The 16125-nt window shown below is 41.1% G+C and overlaps 1 protein-coding gene across 36 annotated transcripts in view; it reads right to left on the minus strand.

The window, feature by feature from the left end:
- Nucleotides 1–597: 597 nt before the first annotated feature.
- MPHOSPH9 (M-phase phosphoprotein 9) overlaps nt 598–16125 on the minus strand; it is an 84351-nt gene continuing 68823 nt past the window's right edge. For 17 of the 36 annotated variants that reach the window (XM_078337609.1, XM_035258039.3, XM_078337608.1 and 14 more), the window contains 8 exons: nt 15730–15864; nt 13454–13629; nt 12129–12275; nt 10937–11057; nt 10037–10140; nt 9058–9305; nt 8701–8769; nt 598–2048 (listed from right to left, as the gene is read on the minus strand). In XM_078337609.1, the coding sequence (XP_078193735.1) occupies nt 1947–2048; nt 8701–8769; nt 9058–9305; nt 10037–10140; nt 10937–11057; nt 12129–12275; nt 13454–13629; nt 15730–15864 (1102 nt within the window). In that variant the 3' untranslated portion in view covers nt 598–1946. The remainder of the gene's footprint in view (nt 2049–8700; nt 8770–9057; nt 9306–10036; nt 10141–10936; nt 11058–12128; nt 12276–13453; nt 13630–15729; nt 15865–16125) is intronic. The other 19 variants (XR_013522202.1, XR_013522195.1, XR_013522203.1 and 16 more) reach the window with 5 other exon arrangements.

The raw sequence follows: 16125 nt of genomic DNA on the forward strand, positions 1-16125 counted from the left end.
GCTTTATTAAAATGAATGTTTTTTTAACCATGACTAGACTTTTTTTTTAAGGCTAGAAAACCAAGAATAAAGAATACCAAGAATAGACTGGGTATAGTGGCTTATGCCTGTAATCCCAGCACTTTGGGGGACCAAGATGGGTGGATCACATGAGGTCAGGAGTTTGAGACCAGACTGGCTAACATGGTGAAACCCTATCTCTACTAAAAAAAAAAAATACACACACACACACACACACACACACACAATTATCTTGGCGTGGTGGGAGGTGCCTATAATCCCAGCTACTCAGGAGGCTGAGGCAGGAGAATTGCTTGAACCCAAGAAGCAGAGGTTGCAGTGAGCTGAGGTTGCTCTATTGCACTCCAGCCTGGGCAACAAGGGCAAAACTCTGTCTTAAAAAAATAAATAAATAAAGGCACTTGATTCTAATTATAAGTAATTTTGATTAGCCTGAAGTCTTCAAAAGTTGCAAGAGTAGGGAGCAAAGACAGGCTGCCCTCCTTGCTAAGAAGGGAGCAGGGCTGTGGTGAAACTCAGGTGAAGGGCACTCAAAGATCATTTGAGATCCTGCTTGGAATAACTGAGATGGCTTGGTTCAGTCTAATCATTTATTATTAAGAGCCACATAAGAAGGAAAAGCTCAAAAGCAAACCAAAATTTAAAACATGAGCATGTTTAGTATGAATTCACTTTGAAAGTTTGGATGAATTTGTTTATCAACATGTACTGAGCTGGAATGAATATGTGGGGCACTGGTGTTCTTCCAACTGGCTGCCAAAAAGTTTATGGCTACACAGCTCCAATTTAACCAGCAGTCCCAACACAAACCTGCCAAAGCTCCTGGATCAGAGGAGAGCCTCCTGCCCACACACTACTTCTGAGAGCCAGTGGCTACCAGAGGCAGTGGGCTGGGGCCCTCTGCAAAGCCAAGGGGAAGGCACCAGGCTCCATCCAGACACACTCCCTGTCCATTAACAAACAGAGTAGATTGTGATGATCTAAAGCATAGTGTTCTTACAGCACCTACAATGGAAGTATTTGTTTCTCTTTATGGCCAGGGTGAAAGGGCCTGGAAAGGGGTGAACATGTCCAGATGACAACTCTGACGGACAGCTGAAGTCATGCATGCTAAGAAAACCAGGCTGCTCTCTTAATCCCTCACAGGGTGGTGGGCTTGTATTTCAAAGGGTTTATCTGTCCATTTATTGTCCAGGGTGGGATACAAGTTAATTCAGAACAATGGCCAGAGAGCTATATGCCTCTCCAATTGTTTAACTTTTTTAGAAAGATAAAATTAGAGAATTACAATCCCTCTCATTTTTCTTATGAACAATAAAGTTTAAAGAAAACAAAATAAGTTACATTCACAGTTTTCAAACCTTTCCAATAGTCCATTATTACTATGCTGACTGACATTCACTCTAAGACGTGTTTCAAATAGGAATCCCATTATCATTTTTTAAAAACCTCAACACAACTGAAATCTAAGATACACTGTAATTGTTTTTTTATGGATTCAACATCTAATAGTCTATCATTACGGACGCTATTAAGCTTTATTTTTAAAAAATGAACTGTATTTACAATGTAGAACAAGTTTATAAAATTGGTGTGCAAAGTTAATTGTAAAAGGATAACACTATTTGTTTAGAAACAAGCTGCCTCCCCTGCTTACATTTTCTTGTTGATATAAATTGGAGACATATACTATTTAAAAATAATACTTTTTAAATAGTAAAATATACAAGAGATTCCTGAGCATAACAAAAATATCTTGAAAATATGTGGCCATTTGAAGTATAAAATAGCAAGTGTAAGAATAGCATGATTGTAAAACTACTGTTTGAAGGCCTATAAACAGTACAAAATAGTTTGCCTTTTCTGACTGCATAATTATACATTAGTGCAAACAAAAACATCTCAAAATTTAATGGCTACAGATCTCAAAGATTTGCAGAGGTGCGCAAAACATGGAATTTCTTTAGCGTCATGCGAACTGAACCCAGTTCTCGGTTAATCTTTTCCAAACGATCTTCCAAGGCTTCCTAGATGAAAACAATGGGAAAAGTTTAATTAGAATTCTTCATCAAGTCTATAATCACTACCAAACTGACCTTTCTTTTAGCAAAAGAGCAAGTATAAACATTAAAATTAAAATTATTTTTTGCTTTCAACACAAATCATCTTATGATTTCTTTTCAACTGAACAATACAAATTAGCTTTTCAACCATTCAAAATAACTGCTGCACTTTAAAGTATTCTCAATATGTTTGGCACATGGAGTATGTGGAAATTCTAGTAATAGCAATACAACCAACTGGAAGGGGATAATTCTTTGGCTCTGCTGAAGTGAGAACAGTACAAGAGAAGCCCAGGAGGGGCTTCACACATTTCACCAGAAGAAACGGACACATCTGATCACTGCTGAATCCCACACATACATAGATCAAATAACTTTATTCTCAGCAAAATTTCTAAGTTAAAAAGGAAAAAACAAAAAACACTGAAGGGATACTTTTCTTAAAAAAAAAAAAAATTGACAATGAATTGACCTAACAATTGCTATTTTAAAATAAACAATATTACTGTTAAATAGTACCGAGACTATATATCACTACAGATACTTTCGTGTTTTTGTTAAGACAGGGTCGTCCTCTGTCACCCAAGGCTGGACTGCAGTGGTACGATCATAGCTTACTGTAGCCTCAAACTCCTGGGCTCAAGCAATCCTCCCACCTCAGCCTCTCGAGTATCTGAAACTAAAGGCAGGCACCACCATGCCTGGCTGATTTTAAACTTTTTTTTTTTTTTGTAGAGACAAGATCTCACTATGTCACCCAGACTGGTCTTGAACTCCTGGCCTCAAATGATCTAACCACTTCGGCCTCCCAAAGTGCTGGGATTATAGACATAAGCCATACCGAACCCAGCTTTATTTTAGATAATTTATTCAGTATTAATTCCAATGGTGTCCTGAAATAAAGCTTTACTTTTTTTCTTTAGCTTTAATTATAAAAGGATTCATTCTAAAACACTTAGAATATAGAAAATTTAGAAGACAAATAAGCAAAAGGAAATAACTGTTCCTCTTTCCTATTTTTTTTCTGCATACATATATATGCATATCACATTTTTTTCTTTTTTTGTGGGGGAGATGGAGTCTCACTCTGTCACCCAAGCTGGAGTGCAGTGGCACAATCTTAGCTCTCTGCAACCTCTGCCTCTTGGGCTCAAGCAATTCTCCTGCCTCAGCCTCCTGAGTAGCTGGGATTACAGGTGCCTACCACCATGCCCGACTAATTTTTATATTTTTAGTAGAGACAGGGTTTCAACATATTGGCCAGGCTGGTCTTGAACTCCTGACCACAGATGATCTGCCCACCTTGGCCTCCCAAAGGTGGGAGCTGGCATGAGCCACTGCACCCAGCCGCATACCATTTTTAAAAAGAAAAATAAGGCCTAGCATGGTGGCTCATGCCTGTAATCCCAGCACTTTGGGAGGCCAAGGAGGGAGAATCACTTGCAGCCAGAAGTTCTATACCAGCCTGGGCAACACAGTAAGGTCCTGCCTCTACAAAGAAATTTTAAAAATTAGCCAGGTGTGGTGGTGCATGCCTATAGTCCTAGCTACTCAAGGGGCTAAGGTGGGAGAACTGCTGGAGCCTCAGAGGTTAAGACTACAGTGAGCTATGATTGTGCCAATGCACTTTAGCCTGAGTCAGAGTGAGATCCTGTCTCAAAAAAATTAAAAAAGAAACCGGACAGGCATGGTGGTTCACACCTGTAATCCCAGCACTTTGAGAGGCTAAGGCAGGTGGTTCACGAGGTCAAGAGGTTGAGACCAGCCTCACCAACATGGTGAAACCCCATCTCTACTAAAAATAGAGCCAGGCATGATGGCGCACACCTGTAATCTCAGCTACTCAGGAGGCTGAGGCAGGAGAATTGCTTGAACCCCGGAGTCGGAGGCTGCAGTGAGCCGAGATTGAGCCACTATACTCCAGACGGTCTTCTGGGCGACAGAGAGAGACTCTGTCTCAAAAAAAAAGAAAGAAAGAAACCTAAAAAGAGAATCAAACTCTATTTCAAATTTTGTTGTTGTTGTTTTGTGAGACGGAGACAGTCTCACTCTGTTGCCCAGGCTAGAGTGCAGTGGCACAATCTTGGCTCACTGAAACTTCCACCTCTCGGGTTCAAGCGAACCTCCTGCCTCAGCCTCCGAGTAGCTGAGATTACAGGCACGCTACCACAACTGGCTAACATTTTTGTATTTTTAGTAGTGACAGCGTTTCACCATGTTGGCCAAGCTGGTCTTGAACTCCTGACCTCAAGTGATCCGCCTGCCTCAGCTTCCCAAAGTGCTGAGATTACAAGCATGAGCCACTTGCCCGGCCTCAAAATATCTTTCAATTAGGCTGGGCACGGTGGCCCATGCCTGTAATTCCAGCACTTTGGGAGGCTGAGGCAGGCAGATCACTTGAGGCCAGGAGTTCAAGACCAGCCTGGCCGAGATAGTGAAACTCCATCTCTACTAAAAATATAAAAATTAGCCGGGCAAGGTGGCATTTAAACCCAGGAGGTGGAAGTTGCAGTAAGCCAAGATCACGCCACAGCACTCTGGCCTGAGAGCAAGAGTCAGTCTCAAAAAACAAAACAAACAAATCCTTTTAAGTTAATATACAATATTCCATCAGCAGTAACATATTTAACCAAGAATCTTTTAGTAGAAATTTGGGTTGCTTCTAATTTTGGATATCATAAATAAGGCTGCAATAAAGTTCTTAAACATATCTCTTTGCACATGTAAGTACTGCCTTAGGAATCATTCCCAGAAATAAAAATGCCAGGTCCAAAGAAATGCAAATTTCTAGGGCTCTGGATATATGTCAAGTTGTAACCCGGGATGTTTGACACAATTCTACTTCCACCTGCAGTGTATGAAGATAAGCTCTTCTTCATCCTGAAACCTTTTTTTTAAAAAAAAAAAAACTGCCACGGCCAGGCGTGGTAGCTCATGACTGTAATCCCAGGACAGCCAAGGCGGGCAGATCATCTGAGGTCAGGAGTTCGAGACCAGCCTGGCCAACATGGCAAAACCCTGTCTCTACTAAAAATACAAAACATTAGCTGGGTGTGGTAGCGCACTCCTGCAGTCCTAGCTACTTGGGAGGCTGAGGCATGAGAATCACTTGAACCCGGGTGGTGAAGGTTGCAGTAAGCCGACATGGTGACACTATATTTCAGTCTGGGCAACAGAACAGGACTCCGTCTTCCCCCCGCCCCCCGCAAAAAAGAAAGAAAAAAATACTGTGTGCTAATGTTATGGCTAAAAAAAGAAAAACAAAAAAACCTGCCAAAGTTATAGGTTTTTAAAAGGTATGGGGTTGTCTTGGCTAATCTTTTATTTTTTGTAGAGACAAGGTTTCATTATGTCGCCCAGGCTGGTCTCAGACTCCTGGGCTCAAGCCATCCTCCCATCTCTCCCTCCCAAAGGGCTGGGATTACAGGCATGAGCCACTATGATTACAGGCATGAGCCCAGCCACGGTGTTTTTTTTGTTTTGTTTTTTTGTTTTTTACAGAGACAGGGTCTCACTCTGTCACTCAAGCTGGAGGGCAATTGTGTTGATCATAGCTCACTGCAGCCTCAAACTCCTGGCTTCAAGAGATCTTCCCTCCTTGGCCTCCCAAAGTGCTAGGATTAAAGGTACGAACCACTGCATCTGGCCCAAGAAAAGATGTTTAAACATGTATTGCTTTTATTCATTAGTGAAACTGATAACTTTTCATCTTTTGGCCCAGTTTATGAATCATACAAGAGCAACCTCAGCCCCTTGTTGCTGCCAATTGTCTTCTTACTGAATTGAAACAGTTTTTAGCCTAATGACTTTTAAGTCTCTTTTTCTTTTTTTTTAGACAGAGTCATGCTCTGTCACCCAGGCTGGAGTGCAATGGTGCAATCTTGGTTCACTGCAACATCCGTCTCCCAGATTCACGTGATTCTCCTGCCCTAGCCTTCCAATCAGCTAGGATTATAGGCACGTGCCACCACACCCAGCTAATTTTTGTATTTTTAGTAGAGACAGTTTCAACATGTTGGTCAGGCTGATCTCCAACTTCTGACCTTGTGATCTGGCCGTCTCAACCTCCCAAAGTGCTAAGATTACAGGTGTGAGTCACCACACCGGGCCTTTTTTTTTTTTTTAAAGATATAATCTTGCTCTGTCGCCCAGTCTGGAATCCAATGGTGCAATCTCAGCTCACTGAAACCTCCGCCTCCTGGGTTCAAGTGATTCTCCTGCCTCAGCGTCCCAAGTAGCTGAGATTACAGGTGTGCACCACCACACCCGGCTAATTTTCGTATTTTTAGTAGAGACAGGGTTTTACCATGTTGCCCAGACTGGTCTCGAACTCCTGACCTCAGGTGAGCCACCATGCCTGGCCCCCATTAAGTCTTATTTTGAGAGTCAGAACAAATTTATGCTATTCATTATATAAAAACATATTGGCTAGAACTTTGAGAGGCCAAGGCAGGCAGATCACCTGAGGTCTGGAGTTTGAGACCAGCCGGACCAACATGGAAAAACCCCGTCTCTACTAAAAATACAAAATTAGCCAGGTGTAGTGGTGCATGCCTGTAAACCCAGCTACTCAGGAGGCTGAGAATCACTTGAACCTTGGAGGTGGAGGTTGCAGTGAGCCAAGATTGCACCATTGCCCTCCAGCCTAGGCAACAAAAGTCAAACTCTGTCTGAAAAAAAAAAAGTTTCATGGCTGGGCGCAGTGTTTTACACCTGTAACCCCAGCATTTTGGGAGGCCGAGGTGGATGGATCACGAGTCAGGAGTTCAAGACCAGCCTGGCCAACATGGTGAAAGTCTGGCCAATATGGTGAAACCCTGTCCTTACTAAAGATTCAAAAAAAAAAAAATTATCTGGGCATGGTGACCCGCACCTGTAATCCCAGCTACTCGGGAGGCTGAGGCAGGAAAATAACTTGAACCTGGGAGACAGAGGTTGTAGTGAGCCGAGATGGGCCCACTGTACCCAAACTTAGGCGACACGGCAAGACTTCATCTCAAAAAAAAAAAAAAAAAAAATTTCATGTGTTAACTGAGTTTTATAAATTATTGACTAATTTATCAGAACAAAAGGACAAAATCAGAAAAAAAGAAGTTAGGGGCTGGGTGCAATGGCTCACACCTGTAATCCCAGAACTTTGGGAGGCCGAGGTGGGAGGATCACATGAGGTCAGGAGTTCAAGACCAGCCTGGTCAACATGGTGAAACCCCAACTCTACTAAAAGTGCAAAAATTAGCTGGGCGTGGTAGCGGGGGCCTGTAATCGCAGCTATTCAGTAAGCTGAGGCAGGAGAATCGCTTGAAACTGAGAGGTGGAGGTTGCAGTGAGTGTCACTGCACTCTAGCCTGGGCGACATAGTGAGACTCCATCTCAAAAAACAAAACAAATACAAAAATTAGCTGGGTGTGGTGGTGCGTGCCTGTAGTCCCAGCTGCTAGGGAGGCTGAGGCAGGAGAACCACTTGAACCGGAGAGGCGGAAGCTGCAGTGAGCCGAGATCGCACCACTGCACTCTAGCATGGGCAACAGAGCGAGACTCCGTCTCAAAAAAAATAAATAATAAGTTGGGGATATTCACCCCAGGAAAAGTCCTTGATGTTTTGTTTTTCTGATATCACAGATCTGAAAATTAACTTTTACTGAAGTAAAGCCAATGGGATGCCAAAACGTGGTTATAGAAGAGATACACACTCACTATTATGTTTAAAATGTTACTGTTCCTAAAAGAGCAGATTTTAAATGTCCCATGGTTTCCTATATTGTAATTCTCTTTGAAAAGCAACTAAAAAAAATGCTCAGGCCACATCACCTGCACCACCTTTTGCTCAACAACGAAATCACAGCTCACAGCTCTCCATTTTTTTTTTTTTTTTTTTTTTTTGGAAACAGGGTCTCACTCTCTCCCCCAGACTGGAGGGCAGTGGTGCGATCTCGGCCCACTGCAACCTCCACCTCCCAGGCTCAAGTGATTCTCCTGCCTGCCTCAACATCCTGAATAGCTGAGACTAAAGGTACCCACCACTACCGCCCCGCTAATTTTTGTATTTTTAGTAGAAACAGGGTTTCACCATGTTGACCAGGCTGGTCTGGAACTCCCAACCTCAGGTAATCCACCTGCCTCAGCCTCCCAAAGTGCTGGGATTATAGGCATGAGCCCCTGCGCCCGGCCCACAGTTCACTGTTTAAACCTCTACAGCTATTGAATTTGCAAAGTGTAACCATTTTATATGCTTGCTAATGGAAAGGAGTTCAGAAATAAATTACAGATTTGCAGAGAGAAATTAAACAAAAAGGGAGGCAATCTGTGAGCACTAACTTAAGGTAAGATCTGTTGAAAAGCAGATTGCCATTTGCTCTCAAGTTACTTTCTTGAAAATACAAGGACATCAACACCTTCTTCTCTAAGTCTAAAGGTAAAATCAATTTTTATTCCTGAAAGCTAGTTTGCAGTTATAAAATTGCTATAATCAAATACTTCCTATAAAAGCTAAAGGTTTTGACTGCTACTTCAGTGTGTCTAATTTTCACTGTGCCATGATTTTTTAAACCCCACTTAGATAAATGGAACACTGACTGGCATCAAGCATCTAAAGCAGATTCAAGCTAAGACATTTCACCTGATTTAATCTTGTCTGTAAAGTGATTCGTCCTCCAGGAGAAGGCATCCTGCTTAGTGCTGCCTCAATCTGTTAACACAACGAAAAAAATATGTTTAAATTACTGGCAGGGAGGTTTGTCACACAGAATGGAAAGAAAAGATTTTGCCTTAGTATTTCCTTGTCCATTTCATCTCAACTTAATTTCCCTCTGTCAATTAGTAACAACCACACGGCTCAAATCCGTGACTAGCACAGCCCTGGTATGCTATCCCCTTGTAATATCCTGAGACAGGTTTGACTCAGTAATTTCCTTCTCCTTAGACATAAGCATTAAGTTCAGAAAACAATTTTTTAAAAATATTTCTTGGTTTTTACCTGGTCCTTTTCTTTTGTAAGTTCATCAAAAAATCGTTCTGTTTCAGCTAGGGTCCTAATTTTTGCTGTATATTCAAAATCATTCCCCTGCGGAGTTACTGAAACCGGCTTACACTGTTCATAGCTAACTGATTTATTCTTCTCCCAGGCAGTTCTCACAGATACTTTCTTCACTCCATTTGGCAACAGTTCAGGGCAAAAGCTATGATTAACATGGTTATCGGTGGCTTTCTCAGAATATGTTTTCTCTGTTAGAGAGGAAAGAATTGCTTATATTTCTTATCTATTTTTTCAGTAGACTACATACATATTAAATATGTTGCCCAATTTAACTTTCTGGACATAGCTGCTATATGGTCCAAAAAAGTAATGAAAAGAGATAATAATTAATCACATTTACTCAGTGCTTTTTTCTCCAAAGAGACAAAAATCTCCAAAGAGATTTGCCCTCTGACAAGCTTCACAACGTCCCTTAATGAACTTAAGCAAACTTCATGTAAACGTAAATTAACTTTAAGTAAACTTAAAGCAAAAAAAAAAAAAAAAAAAGTTTAAAAACTAGTATATCACATTTAGTGGACATACACTAACACTAAACATTTAACATTTTGAGGGCCTACCCAAGTCATTTCACATACATTGTCTTATAGCTTTATTCCATATTTAGAATATAAATGAGAAAAAAAAGTTACCCAAAGCCTATGCTGCATATAGAGAATAAAAGTAAAGAGAATAACTGAACAGTATGGCCCTGGTAATTAAACATCAACATTCCCTGTACCTCAGTTTCCCAACTTTTCAATGAGGATAACAACATTGACATAACAACACATAGCATCATGAGTGCTTAGTTTCAGAGGCCCTTAAGTAGGAAAATATTTGAGTGCAGAATATTATAATATTTAGAACATTGAGAGATACCATAATCTCAAAAAATGAATGACTAAAACCATAACTAATATTTTTTAGGAAAAAATACCTTCCGAGTCATCTAGAGGAAGAAACTGGAGTTGCTTTCTTGGATTGGTACGTTGTAATGTTGACACAGGAACAGTATCTAAATCATCCAAAAGTATATCAAATCTATTGAATGAAGCAAGTTACTTGTGAGAAAAAAAAGTTAACTGATTTTCCCTATCTCCACTAGAAAGATGAGCTGGCATCCAGCTAACTCACATATTTATGTATTTTCTTAAAAGAAAACTGGTTATATAATTTTCTAAAACTGAAATTTCATTTCTAGTTTCTAACAAAATTGCATTTACATACTAAAGACTTAAAACACTTACCCATACATTATCTCATTTGATCTTTATAAAAACCTTATGAAATAAGCAGGGTTGTTATTATTATCCCCGTTTTATAGAAGAGGAAACTGAGGTTCAATGTGCTTAACTCATCTCCCCAAGAGCCTGTCGGAGTTGGGTCTAGAACCAAAAAGCACTAACCCTCCCCACAGACAGCACACACAGCTGCTCACACTTTGGAGGAGACGATGTCTCAGCAGCACGGGTAAACCTGTATTTGGTGCCAGGGCCATACCAGTAAAGCCTACTTTCCTGTACAAATGGCCCAGAAGTTTTCCTGTATCATAAACCTTTTCAGGAAAACAAAGAACTATCATTCTACATACAAAACCTGAATGGGGCGCTGAGGTGATATTTAAAATCTAGTAGCAGCAAGTTTACATAATTAAAAACTGTTCATTGTACTGTAGTACTTTAGCTGTAGTATGACATTCACTAATGATTTAAATGAAATCCGCAGAGTTCCCACTGATAACTGAAAAATCAGTGATAGCTAGAGACATAAGTCAGCATTTGGAAAAAAAAAAATCACTAATATAGTTAACTTTATTTTACAATTTTAGAGAACTTACCGAATTGGACTGCTTTCATTTCTGCTAAGCAGATGACTAAATCCTGGGGACAAGTTTTCTTTAGGGGATCGCTTTGGACTATAAGCCACCGTCACTGGTGTTAGCATAATCTCTCTTTTTGCTATAGAGAAAATGAGAAAATATTCTTTTCCTTCTATATATGTTATATCAGCATAACAGTGTCTTCTTCAGTTTTTTTTTTCTAAGTTTGAAAGGAATATAATTTCAATGTAAAACTTTGAGAAATGAGTGTACAAAAAAGTAAAATCACTCATAACCCTAACACTCAGAGGTAACCACTGCAACACTGTAGCATATCAGACTGTACTTTCAGCACTTTGACTCAAAACTGGTTTTTCAGGATTTTAGAAGTCGACTGGAAATAAGATGGAAACGGCAGTACACTACTGAACATTCCTATAACACAGTAAGAATCTCCTTAGCTGGTGTGAAAATGAACATTTAGGACAGAAATTCAGTGCTTCAACTTTAAAACCAAACCTATAATTGGTTAAAGAAAAATAGTGACTAATGCTGAGTACTTGATATCAAATATGTAAGAAGTATTTTTGCAGACTAGCTTGAATTAATTTGATTGAATTAATCTTTGGATAGCAATCTAGTATCTTTAAAACTCAATTATTTTGCCGGGCACGGTGGCTCAAGCCTGTAATCCCAGCACTTTGGGAGGCCGAGGCGGGTGGATCACGAGGTCAAGAGATCGAGACCATCCTGGTCAACATGGTGAAACCCCGTCTCTACTAAAAATACAAAAAATAGTGCGCCTGTAATCCCAGCTACTCAGGAGGCTGAGGCAGGAGAATTGCCTGAACCCAGGAGGCGGAGGAATGGTGAGCCGAGATCGCGCCATTGCACTCCAGCCTGGGTAACAAGAGCGAAACTCCATCCCAAAAAAAAAAAAAACTCAATTATTTTTAAGTATTAGTTGCAAACAATTTACTGGACACAATAAAAAAATCTCGCTTTAATAAGCAGATTTCTTCATTTATATTTGTAGTATCTGTGTGATCAGACAAATTCATTTATGAACAAGATCTTATTTAGGGGTCTTCTGCTCAGAGTACTCTACTAGGGTGCTAAGGATACAAGAGAAACAGGAAATGGGCAAATAGCAGGCACAGCTCAGAGGTCATGCTTTTGAACCCAAGAGATGTACACATCCAACTCTTACTTGGAGTACTTGATTTACGATTTGGAGGTGGTAAAGATGATGATCTCTGTGAGGCTGAATTAAGTCTCTTTTGTCTCTGTTGGGCACACTTTTCTGGAGAACGACTTGCAAAGACTGAACTTTCAGTTTGCCGAGGATTTACTAATTCTACAGCAGACCAAAAAAAACAAAAAAACAAATCAAAACAAGCCTAAGTTTCAGTTATCCACCTTTATTAACAGGTGGTTACACACCAAGCCAGGTCCTCTATGCAGCTTAGGTTCTGCTCAAAGCATTTATTATTCTCACCGGCTAGGTTATATGACTATTTGCAAATGCTCCGCATTATAATGATAAAAAATGTTTGATGAAGAAATATGTAGGAGTTTTAAATGAATTCATTCTGGTTCCCTGTTTACAATCGGCATTGAAGGTGATTTTTCAAGAGGGTTATTTTTAGAAAGCAGGTTACTAATTTATTTACTACGACACTGTTTGGGAGATGTAACCCCAAAGGCACTAGCAGAATGACTAAGAGGTCTAAGCAAGCAAGCATAGAGGAAAAGGAAAGAAACATATTGGTAACCTGGACCTGTGAAAAAACACAGTATTAAAGACACTGCTTGCCTTATCTACAGATGCTCGGTAACTAAGAAAGGGAAGAAAGAATAGGAAATATTCTATCTTACTTCATATATACCAAATGCCTATCACAGCTTTCTGCTGTGTGCAAGTAAGACAAACTGACAGAAATGTCTCAAATATCCTTAGGAATGCCATGTAAGGCCAGGAGCAGTGGCTCACCACTGTAATCCCACACTTTGAGAGGCCAAGGTGGGTGAATCACTTGAAGCCAAGAGTTCGAGACCAGCCTGGCCAACATGGTAAAACTCCGTCTCTACTAAAAATACTAAAATTAGCTGAGTATGGTAGAAGGCACCTATAATTCCAGGTACTGGGGAGGCTGAGGCAGGAGAATCATTTGAACCCAGAAGTGGAGTTTGCATTGAGCTGTAGCACACTGCACTTCAGCCTGGGCGAAAGAACAAGACTGTCTCTAAAAAAAAAGAAAACAAAACCCAGAATGCATGTAAGCCTCTTTCATAATCAGAATGTAGCACGCGGTTTACTTTGTACAAAAGGTACATGTTATGCCAGAACTGTGATAAATTATTTAACTAGGACATTCAATTATCTATGAAACAAGGCTGAAGTAGCAGGAAAATAGCAAGTTTACAGAGTTAAAACTTTTAATTTCATTACCTAAAGATTTTAATTGGAAAGAAGACAATATAAATGGGGAAAATATATCTATATCCATCTATCTCAAACATGGAAATACTCACTATTTGAGGTGTCCTCTTTCTCTGTCTGTGTCCCCCAATTTTTAAATATTTTTCCTTCATCAACTTCTTTCAAAGCTCTCATGATCGGCGTATCTGAAGTCTCTCTTTGCTTTTTTATCAACAAGCTTGTTGATGAACTTCCAGGTGAAGAATCCTTTTCTGGAGGTGAATGGTACCTTAAACAATAATTTTAAGACATACAGTGCTATGGACCAAACATCTCACCCCACCCCCATCTCAAACATATACATTGAAGCCCTAATCTTCAATGTGATGGTATCTGGAGGTGGAGCCTTTACGAGGTAATTAGAGTTGGATGAGATCATGAGGGTGAAGCCCCCACAATGAGATTAATGCCTTTACTAAAAAAAAAAAGGGGGGGGAAGAGGGCTGGGCGCAGTGGCTCACACACTGTAATCCCAGCACTTTGGGAGGCCGAGGCAGGCGCCTGAGGTCAGGAGTTTGAGACCAGCCTGACAAACATGGAGAAACCCCATCTCTACTAAAAATATAAAATTAGCTGGGTGTGGTACGCACGCCTGTAACCCCAGCTACCCAGGAGGCTGAGGCTGGAGAATCGCTTGAACTCGGGAGACAGAGGTTACACTGAAGTGAGATGGTACCACTGCACTCCAGCCTGGGCAACAAGAGTGAAACTCCATCTCCAAAAAAAAAAAAGGAAGAGGCAGGAGCAATCTCTCTGTGCACAGACACCAAGGAAAGGCCATGTGAGGACATAAGCAGGAAGAGGGCCCTCACCAAACAAACACTCGGCACCCTGATCTTGCACTTCCAGCCTTCAAAGATAGAGATGTGTGTTGTTTATGCCACCTAATCAGTGGTAATTTGTTATAACAGTCCAAGCTAAACCACATACTTTACAGGGGTTATTAGGAAAATAACAGAGTTGACAATTATACTCCACAATGAGTATGCTTTGCAATGCAAATAATTTTTTTTTTTTTTTTTTGAGACGGAGTTTCGCTCTTGTTACCCAGGCTAGAGTGCAATGGCGCGATCTCGGCTCACCGCTACCTCCACCTCCTGGGTTCAGGCAATTCTCCTGCCTCAGCTTCCTGAGTAGCTGGGGTTACAAGCACGCGCCACCATGCCCAGCTAAATTTTTTGTATTTTTAGTAGAGACGGGGTTTCACAATGTTGACCAGGATGGTCTCGATCTCTTGACCTCGTGATCCACCCACCTCAGCCTCCCAAAGTGCTGGAATTACAGGCTTGAGCCACCGCGCCCGGCTGCAATGCAAATAAATTAAACCTGCATACAGTGCTTTCCAATCCTTCTAACATCCTACACTTAAGAGGAACAGCATCTGCACAGCACCCTGGAGTAAGCGGCTGAGGCTGCTCATGCAGGCTTGGGGCTCAGGCTGTCCAGAGCCATCTGAAGTGGGAAAGGATCAACATCTTTTGTTTTATTTATTATTTATTTTTGAGATGAAATTTTACTCTTGTTGCCTAGGCTGGACTGCAATGGCATGATCTCGGCTCACCGCAACCTCCACCTCCCGGGTTCAAGTGATTCTCCTGACTCAGCCTCCTGAGTAACTGGGATTATAGGCTTGCACCACCATGCCCGGCTAATTTTGGATTTTCAGTAGAGATGGGGTTTCACCATGTTGGTCAGGCTAGTCTCGAACTCCTGACCTCAGGTGATCCGCCCGCCTCAGCCTCTCAAAGTGCTGGGATTACAGGTGTGAGCCATTGCACCCAGCCTCATTTGTTTTTAGACAAGATCTCACTCTGTCGCCCAGGCTAGAGTGCAGTGGTGCAATCACAGCTCACTGTAGCCTTGACCTACCCAGGCTCCGGTCATCTTCCCACCTTACCCTCCCAAGTAGCTGAAACTATAGGTACGTGTCACCACGCCCAGCTAACATATATATATGTTTTGTAGAGGTGGGATTTTGTCACACTACCCAGGCTGGTCTCGAACTCCTGAGCTCAAGCGATCCCTCCACACTGGCCTCCCAAAATGTTGGGATTACAGGTATGAGCCACCAGGCCCGGCCTGAGGATCGACATCCTATCCTAATCACAAACCCATATTGTGCCACTGAGCACAGGTGGGGAAGCTCTGCAGAGCTCATGGAAGTAAAGTATTCTAATAGTAGTTGCCTTTTGAAGTAAAATAAAAGTCAGGTTCTCAAAATTAAGACATTAAAGAACCAAAGAGAAGGCTTCCTGAACATTTAAAAGCAACTGAAATCTCTAATAAAACATAACATCCCTAAATAGAATCTTTAGCAAAGTTATCTCACCCAGGGCTACAGGTTTCCTCCAGCTGGTTATCCACGTTACTGTCCTGGGTATCCAGAGGCTGGCCAGTAAAGATGGAGTATTCTGCACCTGAAATCAGCCACTTCCGCCTACTGACGTCTGAAGTTGCTAGTGTGCTATTAGAACGAGAAAGTTCAGGAACTGCAAAGGTCTGCACTTCAATTCAGACTGTATGTGCATATAAAACAATCTGCTCTCAAACAGTATTTACACATTCGCACAGTAATTTAAAAACCACACATAACAATCTATATTTTAGATACAACTCTATTTTACAGTTTTATGATTCAACTTAATTGTTCTTCTAGGTTTCTGTTGCTCCTGAATCGCAGTCAAGATTCAAGTAGTTGTGGCTCTGAACATTCCCCTCACTGCCT

Source organism: Callithrix jacchus, chromosome 9 (assembly GCF_049354715.1).
Source record: "Callithrix jacchus isolate 240 chromosome 9, calJac240_pri, whole genome shotgun sequence".
Classification (NCBI taxonomy): Eukaryota; Metazoa; Chordata; class Mammalia; order Primates; family Cebidae; genus Callithrix; species Callithrix jacchus.